This window comes from Gossypium hirsutum, chromosome D01, assembly GCF_007990345.1.
Source record: "Gossypium hirsutum isolate 1008001.06 chromosome D01, Gossypium_hirsutum_v2.1, whole genome shotgun sequence".
Lineage (NCBI taxonomy): Eukaryota > Viridiplantae > Streptophyta > Magnoliopsida > Malvales > Malvaceae > Gossypium > Gossypium hirsutum.
In genome coordinates this window covers 51,721,940-51,731,034 of record NC_053437.1, presented here as the reverse complement: position 1 = coordinate 51,731,034, position 9,095 = coordinate 51,721,940, and the positions used below count along the sequence as shown (strand labels likewise).

Below are 9,095 nucleotides of genomic sequence, written 5' to 3'. Positions count from 1 at the left end.
CGAAAATACCAATCTATTTCACCTAGCCAAATTCCCAAGACTTTAATTCCCCCAAACGGCACACACTCCCTCTCCTACTCAAATTCCTTGATTTTCTCCTAAGAATACTCCCCTTATCCCTCCTTGATTTTCTCCACTACTTCCTCCTCAAACTCCATGATTCACTCCCACTAATCACTCCATGATTCACTCCTTCATTCAAATTTCTCAGTATTTTAGTCAAACTCCACCACCTCATAGCACAGGTGATAAAAAATATCACACCGGAGTACCGCACCAGACTCGAACCTCAGACCTCAAGGGAACTCCACACGCCACCTTGCCACTAGACCACAGGCTCATTTTGTGAAACAAAACCAACACTAAAATTTAAAAGACCTACATGCCTATGTCTAGATTCATTTAAGAGCAAAATTAAAAATTCTACAAATGCCAAGACTTGAACCCTGACTTCTCAAACACTCACATACACACCCAAATCACTTAGCCATTAAAGCAAACAACCAATTTGTGTCAAAACACGCAAAAAATAAAGACTTATATTTTTGGGGCGTTACACTTAAGGTCAATAAAAGGCTCAACTTGCACATTTTTATTAACTTATTAAAAACTTAACAAAACATAATTCAAACCTACTGAAAATGTTTGTTTTGAAGCTCCTAAAGAGCGACGAGACAATAAATGAAACATTGAATGTAACGCACAAGTATGATTCAGGTAAATCAGTGTTTGACTCAGTAAGTTCTTTCAAACTTACCTCTATGTGCTATGTTTTAGGTGGGTTTTTTCTAGGGTCTTAGCTTAGAGGGACGATTCTAGGACTACACCGAATGAGTGGTGTATTGGGCATTATGCATATAGAGTGAGCATGATGGTGGGATCGATTCTAAGTTGATACATTTTTTTATTGAAACCTTTTTCGCGAGATAGCTATATTAGACCAAGGCCTCAAATTGGTCATACTTGTAACTAAATTTTCATTGTTTGCTAGTAAGATTTATTTATTGTTTATACTTACATATTTTATTAAATATATTTTAAATTTGATCAATTGTATTCAGTTGATATCTGTACATGTAGAACTAAGTTTTAATTGTATAAGATCGATATTGCCTAAGATTAGGATCTGGTTTATCAGGTCGAGTTTGGGGCATTACATGATTCATACACGATGCCAAAATAGGCTTTTAGCGGCACTTTTAACGGCGTTTGGACAAAAAACGCCACTAAAAATCAAGCATTAGCAGCACTTTTACAAAAACGCCGCTAAAGATCGAGCATTAGCGGCGCATTTTTGAAAACGTCGCTAAAAATAAGCATTAGTGGCATTTTTCAAAAAGCGCCGCAAAAAACCTAAGCCCAACGACGCCGTTTTCAGCGTTTTTGGGGTCTATAGTGGTGTTTTTGAAAAAGCGCCGCTAATGCTGGTACCTTTAGCAGCATTTTTGAACAAGCGCTGCTAATGCTCGTACCTTCAGTGGCGTTTTTGAAAAGGTGCCGCGAATGCTCGTACCTTTAGCGGCGTTTTTGAAAAAGCGCTGCTATGCTCTTTTAGCGGCGTTTTTGAAAAACCGCCGCTAATGCTCGTACCTTTAGCGGCGTTTTTGAAGAAGCGCCGCTAATGCTAGTACCTTTAGCGGCGTTTTTGAAAAAGCGCCGCTAATAATAAAATCTAAAACCATTTCAATTATCTCATTCTCAAGTAATGTTTCCATTATATTTTTTATTATAAGTTGAAAAAAATTAATATTTCATTGTATTTATTATATATTGGTCAAATTTACATTTAAATGATAACAAATAATATTGTTTAATACAAAATGTTTTTATTAAAGAGAAGTCCTAACTCCTAACTATTTATTATTATTTTTCAATCACAGTTTATTAAATTATCATAAAACTTAAATTGTTGTTACTTGGTCTAATACCCACTAGAAATTAATACTAGGTTTTTTAGGCTGAGAAAAGGTTATAGGAAAATATTATAAATATTGAAATTCGAATAAAATTTATTAAATATTAAATTTTAGAAAATAATTAAGTGAAGTTGGGATTCAATTTAGCTAGTAGAGTCGGTGGGGTTAGTTGGACGATTTGCTCCCGAAAAGAAAAAGTTATTTGTTTTTTCTTGATAACAAAAAGTGTTAGCTGGGTCTCGAGTCTAGAGCCGAATGCTGCTTCAGGCAGTATAGTGGTAGTGGTAGACAAGTAGGTCTAGTTTATCTGAATAGCCCAATTGCAAAAGAAATTTCAAATATCTTATATTTGCAATCATTAATCGAATTACGTTGGGTACTTCGTTAGGGTGGGTGAGTGGCGAGTTCTGAGGTCCAGGGTTGGGAAAACAAAATGAGCAGAGCAGGGTACAGTAGGGTTTGCATTTGGATTTGGGTCGGGTTAGTGGATAATGATGAATAAATATCATCATAATGTTTATTATTTTAGGATTACAATTTTGAGTTCAGGGTTTAGGGTTTAGGTTTAGGGCTTGGGGATTGGAGTTTAAGGTTTAGAGTTTACATTTTAGTGTTAATATGAGGTTAGTGTTTACGGCTTATAAGATAATGATCAAATTTACTGTTTTAGGGCTTGATGTTTATGGTTTACGGTTTAGCGTTAATGATTTGACTGTTACAATGCATGGTTTACAGTTTAAGGTTTAAGTATTACCATTTTAAGGGTTATGGATTAGGTGTTACGAATGCCCAATTTTAAAAACTTTTCCAACTTCAAGCTCGTTTTACTCGAATCACCCATTTCATTGTTTAAAAACAATAAAAAATATAAATCTAAGCCTAACCATATTTTGGACTAGGTGGGTTGTATGGGTAGTGAACATTTCTAATTATCATTTAAAGAGTAAATAACATATTTTTAAAAAAATTTTGAAAGGTTTTATATTTTTCGTGATTTAAAATTTTAAAATGAATTTTAAAAGATTTTAAATTTTTTTAAAAATTTTAAAAAGATTTTAAACTTTTATTTTTATAATATTTATATACTTTTAAAGAAAAGACCAAATTAATAAAAATTACAAACATTAAATACTACAGAATTATTTTATCATTTTCTAATTGCTACATTGATAATTTTAACCGTAAAATTAGATGTTTAAATTAAAAAAATTTAACAGATTTAAAATGAAATAATTTTTTGCGGCGTTTTTACGAAAAATGTCGCAAAAGGTAAGCAATAGCAGCGTTTTTATAAAAAACGCCACAAAAAATAAATTTACTTTAAAATAATTTTTAGCAGAAAAAATATAAGATTTTTAGCATAGAAAAACTACATCTTTTTGTACAAAATGAAATAATTTTTTACGGCGTTTTTAAGCAATAGCGGCGTTTTTTTACGGTGTTTTTAAGCAATAGCGGCGTAAAAAACGCGGCAAAAAATATTCAAAATACCGCTCACTCCCAACAAAAAAAAATTTTTGGTTACCCGCTCATTATTCTCTCTTCTTCTCATCTCCATCGCATGCCCTAAATACCCCAAATAAAGGTTTGTACTTAATTCTTTTTCCCTTTTAATCTCAAAATTCCATGAGTTCCTTTGCCCCAACATCTCGTAATACCGTTCAAATCCCTAAACCTTTTCTTTTTCTCTCCATGAGGTTTACAATTTAGTTTTTAAGCTTTGTGGGGTTCTGTTTGTTGTTGTTCTTTATTCCATTTTTGTGTGTGTTTTTGCAGGGAATGGAAGAAAATTACAGGAGGTTGAAGGAGATAAACAAGAAGTTGAGAACGGAGATTTAATGGAAATTATATCCCTTTCCCAACTATGAATTTGTTATTATTTTGTTTCATTTTATTGGTTGATTAGAATGGGGGAGATAAAGGACAACGACACCTACGAGGAAGAGCTTCTCGACTACGAAGAAGAAGATGAAAAAGCCCCTGACTCTGCCTCCATTAAGGCTGCTGATTCTGCTAAGAAGTTAGTCATTTTAACTTATACATATTTTTAAGGAAAACAATGTTCTAATATAATCTGCTAGTTTTTGTGTAAAGCAATTTGATTTTAATTTGTTTCATTTCTTTTTATGTGGTGTAGGGGGAATGTTGGAATTCATAGTTCGGGATTCAGAGGCTTTCTGCTGAAACCGGAGCTGCTTCGATCTATTGTGGATTCTGGTTTTGAACATCCTTCCGAAGGAAAAGTTTTAAACTCATGTCTGATGTTAACATTCGTGAATTCCGTGAATTAAGTCATTTTTGTTTTTCTTGCTTTTAGTGACTTATAATGGTGGGCAGTATACAAGTTTGGTGCTTTATTATTTTGATTTACGGTTTTGGATGAAGCATTTGTTGTTACAGGATATGCTTTGTAGTAATCTTTGAAATACTTTTCCTTGAAATTATATTTTTTCAACTTAATTTATCTAGGCATGAAAGTCTTCAAAATTATCATAGCTTTTCTTTTCTATTGATTCAAACTGTTCATTTAAACTCTTTTTTTTTGTTTTTATATATATATACTGCTTTTAATAAAATTTTTAATAATTCATTCATTCTAAGTTAATTGGACTTGCCTACGGCTGAACATACAGTTTATATATGAATATCCTTCATCTGCATTGCCTGATTCACTTGATCTGGTTTGGTTGTTCTTTGATTCTGACTTGTTCAAGCTTGTATTATTCAGGTAATCACGATTCAGGTAATCACTATAATGGACGATTTTGATGACTCTGATATCGAATTGCAGTCACGGTTATGAGAGTTCTCATGCATAGTCCCAAAAGCAAAGCAAATGTTGATACTATTATTGAAAGGTATGTCTCATTTCCTTTTTTTCTCTTTTCCCCCTTTATTTAGATATTAAAGAATCAGAATGAAGTTTATCTTCTCACTCTTTTACTATACCAGCAATATGTATAATCAGATTCGTGATTCAGGTGGTCCAGAGAGCAAAATGATGGATTACTGTACTGAGTTTATTTCTTCATTTTCTTTTCTTTCTGGACTTAGTTGAACGTGCCGACCTTTTGCTTCTTTAATTTTTTTCATTTCAAGGCTTTTATTTTGTTTCATATTTTAGGCAACCAGTTTTTTATCCTTGCCCTTTGCCATTTAACATTCCAGTTATTGGCTTTTTAACCCTTAAATGGTGCTGAGTTTGTTCTATTTCTTTGTGAAGGTGTGCTGGTGCAGGGCATTTACGAGATGATATCCTCCATTATAGTAAGGAACCAGCTGAATACTTGCTTAGTGACCTGCCAAGCTCTTATGGCGAAGGTGCAACCAGCAACTCAATGGGGTATGATAGCATTAATAACAAAATCATATTTGAACTTGAAAGTGCACACTGATTATATAATCAGACTTTTGCAGGAGAATAATTGTGTTAAGTTTCAGCAGCAGATGAAGTGCAATATGTATGCGTGGTTTAGATTTCAGTGTTCATTGTTGTTGTGTTGCTAAGCTAAACAATTCTTCCATAATATATAATATCATTTATTGTTAATATATTTTTTGAATAATTTTTTTATCTACTTTTTTTGACACAATACATAGAAGTACTTAAAGTTACTTCCCAATCTATTCAATGGCTTGATAATTATATTATTAAATTAAAATTAAAAATATTTTTAAATATATTACTAACTAATATATGATAATAACAAAATTAGTATTAATTATTATATAAGTAATCTTAGAGTAAGAATAAAAAATAAAAATTAAGTAGTCATTTTTTATAATCATGGCACATTTTCACATTTGCAACTGGAAAAGGCGGTTGTGCTCTTCTTATTTTTGCAGTTTGAAGTATTGAACATTGGAAGCTTTAACATCTGCTTCAACACCTTCAACAGTTTTCTGTTTATCTCACGTTTTATGGTGTAGCTTATAAGTATTTCTATTATTTCTTATTTTTGGTAGCTTTGGATCAAGAAATTATTGAAATTTGGAGTTTTGAACTTGAAATTTCCTAACCCTTGTATCCTTTTAGAGGCAGAATAGATGTGCATACGAGTGAAAAAGGTATTGCCTTTGTTCTTTTTGAGTTTACTAGATTAGACTGATATTTTCTAAAATAGGTACTGCTGGACAATCTCTTTAGTTGGACCCCCACATTTTAACTTACCCTCTTATTTATTTTTTTATCTTTTTAATTGTTAACATGTAAAAGGAGTCTAAATTACCTGGGAACACTTTATGAAAATGGATGTATATTGGTTATTTTAATCATGTAATATTTCAATACTTGTTTATTGATAATTGTACTGTATGACTGTATGACTACTAATTGTACTGCAACACATCTATATGCCCATTTCTTACCTGTAATCATGTTGCATATGCTTTGGCTTTTTAAATTGTGAATCATGATTGATAAAAATGAGATGGATAGCTGATGCCTTTCCTGATTTTCAGGTTTGACAAGGAACTGAACAAGGAAGTTGCTATTAAAGTTATTGATTTAGAAGAATCGTAAGTGGATACCTTTGTTATATTTTCCTTGATTTATTCCTCATTAAAGTGTCTTGTAGCAGGTGCTTGCTATGAGCAGCAAAGTCTTGTATATGAGCAGCAAAGGATATTCAAAAGGTATTGCCTTTGTTATATTTTGCCTTTGTTATAATTTGTCAGTGGAAAAATTTTAACCCAAAAGGATTTAAGGGTTTTGATCAACTGAAGTTGTAAGAATTCTTTTTGGTGTATGAGCAAGTGCATTATTTTGAAAGCACGTACATATTTCCCCCCAGAAAAGCAAGCTATAGCCCACCAATCTGTACACAAAATCCATGTTTATATATAATTTCTATCCATTTGGATGGTGAAATTTACATTCTTTGGTGCTGATGCAAGCCCATGCATGAAGTTACGTTTTCAACAGAAGACAAACCAAAACTTCTTAGTCAGGTATATGATAGGTTTGTTTATCAAATAGAACTGTATTATCTTGAATATATCCAGAGATTGCATGGTTAGGGTTTACATAGTAAGAAAAAAGGAAGGGAAAATGTGTTTGGAAATCATAAAAGTTAAACTACTAACTGTGTTGACTATGCACATTATACCAAATAGAACATTTTACAATCCGTTAGCTTCATAACTTCATTCATACTTTTAGACCCATTTATTTATTTATTAATTGAAAATAATGTACATTATACCAAGCAAGCAAATGTACATTTTTTTCTGAAATTTGTCATGTTTACATAATGTTCTTATGCCATTTCTTCAATACCTTCTATAAAAAGGTAGTTGCTTGCTTCTACCTTCAGTGTTCCCATACTTTACTTTGCTCAGATATTTGTCCCCATACACAAATACATACATTGCTATTTAAGGAACACATGCCCTATACTGAGTTGGGTTTTTCCATGCTTATGTAGAAACACATGCCCTATGCCCTATTTTCGTTTAAGGACCGCCAAGGAAATTCTAAAATTGAAAGCTGATTGATCAGATGTGTATGTCGGCTTTCATCAACTACTTTCGAAGGCCTTACTAGGAATTGAAATGGTGTGCAAAGAGATTGCTTCTTCTGATCTGATTTTTCAATATAAATACTGGACAAAGTATGGATATTTCTTGTCAGTTGCATTTACTGTTGTTAGTAAAATAGGATTCTCTTCTTAGGATCTTAGTTTCTTCACTTGTATTAGACTCAACAATGGCTTGCATTGCATTGGTGTTGATTTTACCTAAATTTTGAGGTTTATAATTTATAATTTTTATTAATTATTTACATTTTCTCACTTTTTTTAATTTTTATTATTATTTAAGCTTCCTTTATTTGCCTTCTTTTATCATTTTCATAGAAATTTTAATTTAAATAATATTTTTTATTTATCCTTAAAAGTATATTTAAAGTTCAAATTAAAAAAATAAAACATATTATAATATTTATCATAAAAATAAATATTATTTGATTAAAATAATTTTTTTGCATGATATGTTTTTAGCGGCGTTTTGGCGAGAAGCGCCGCTAAAGGTCACATTCTTTAGCGGCGTTTGTGACAAAAGCGCCGCTAAAGGCCATGGTCTATAGTGGCGTTTGTGAGTAAAGCGTCACTAAAGGTCATGGTATTTAGCAGCGTTTGTGGGAAAAGCGCCGCTAAAGGTCATGGTCTATAGCGGTGTTCGTGAGAAAGCGTCGCTAAAGGTCCTGGTCTTTAGCGGCGTTTGTGGGAAAAGCGCCACTAAAGGTCATGACCTTTAGCGGCGTTTATTTCTAAAAACGCCGCAAAAGTTAGCGACGTGTTCAATAGCGGCGTTTTTTGCAGCGCTTCTCAAAGCACCACAAATACTTTTAATGGCGCTAAAAAGCGCCGCTAAAGGCCTAAAAAAGCGTCGCTAAAAGCTTGTTTTGGTGTAGTGATAATTTTACACCCTGCCCAACTAAGCCTTGATATTTGGATATTGCAAAAATTTCAGAATAGATCCTGAGAAGGCAAGATGTTAGATTCAACTAAGAGTTGAAGTTCACGAGTGCGCCCTTGGGTGAAGTCTTTAAAGAGAATATATTGTTGTGGTTCTATCCACCCAAACAATGCTTTTGGTGGACAAAGGTAAGGAGAATAGTTAGCTTAGGAGTAATGAGGTTTAGTGAGTTGTCAAGGAATTTTGGGTATTAGGGATACCGTCGAAAGGCATTGCACGCTAAGTTTGCCTAGTAATGTCCTAGTTACGTCCTAACAATTAGTCAACAACAAACCATGAAATGAAATCACGAATATTTATATGAATATATAGGTGGATTGTAATACACGTTTCCTTACAACTCTGAACCACCCATACAGCAACTTGACTAGGATTGTAACACGTGTCAAGTTATTATACGGACAAGGGTTGTATAAATATGGGTGACCAGGACTGAAAGAAGATTTTTGTATTCCTTCTCCAATAAGTATTTTCAGCTTGAGTTTAAAGAAAAACAAAACAGACTATTTCTCTCACTTCAAAAAAATCCTACCATCTTCAGGTTAAAAGAATGGAGAGGAAGTATTCCTTATACTAAAGTGGAAATCGTGTGCTTTATTGGTGATTTCTTCATACCAAGGCAATGGTCACTGAAATATCTGATAAGAACTTAGAACTGGAGCCCAAGCTACTATTAAGGTTAATAGGTGAGTCCCTCAGCCA

General features: G+C 32.9%; 1 protein-coding gene across 8 annotated transcripts; it reads left to right on the top strand.

Annotated features, from left to right (window-relative positions):
• The first annotated feature begins 3,409 nt into the window (after positions 1-3,409).
• Positions 3,410-7,700, top strand: LOC107921002 (DEAD-box ATP-dependent RNA helicase 15). Of its 8 annotated transcripts, none has more exons than XR_005909500.1 (6): positions 3,502-3,567; positions 3,693-3,936; positions 4,054-4,774; positions 5,140-5,259; positions 6,378-6,551; positions 7,343-7,700. XR_005909500.1 is itself a non-coding variant. In XM_041087386.1 (6 exons), the coding sequence occupies exons 2-5, from the start codon at positions 4,716-4,718 to the stop codon at positions 6,507-6,509; spliced, it is 249 nt and encodes an 82-aa protein (XP_040943320.1). In that variant the 5' UTR covers positions 3,514-3,936; positions 4,054-4,715; the 3' UTR covers positions 6,510-6,551; positions 7,343-7,700. The 8 variants fall into 8 exon arrangements, 2 of the variants coding, with proteins under 2 accessions (XP_016706341.2, XP_040943320.1); XR_005909505.1 differs by having other exon boundaries at positions 3,512-3,936; positions 5,140-5,984; positions 6,378-6,434; positions 6,497-6,551; XM_041087386.1 differs by having other exon boundaries at positions 3,514-3,936; positions 6,378-6,434; positions 6,497-6,551.
• Positions 7,701-9,095: the final 1,395 nt, after the last annotated feature.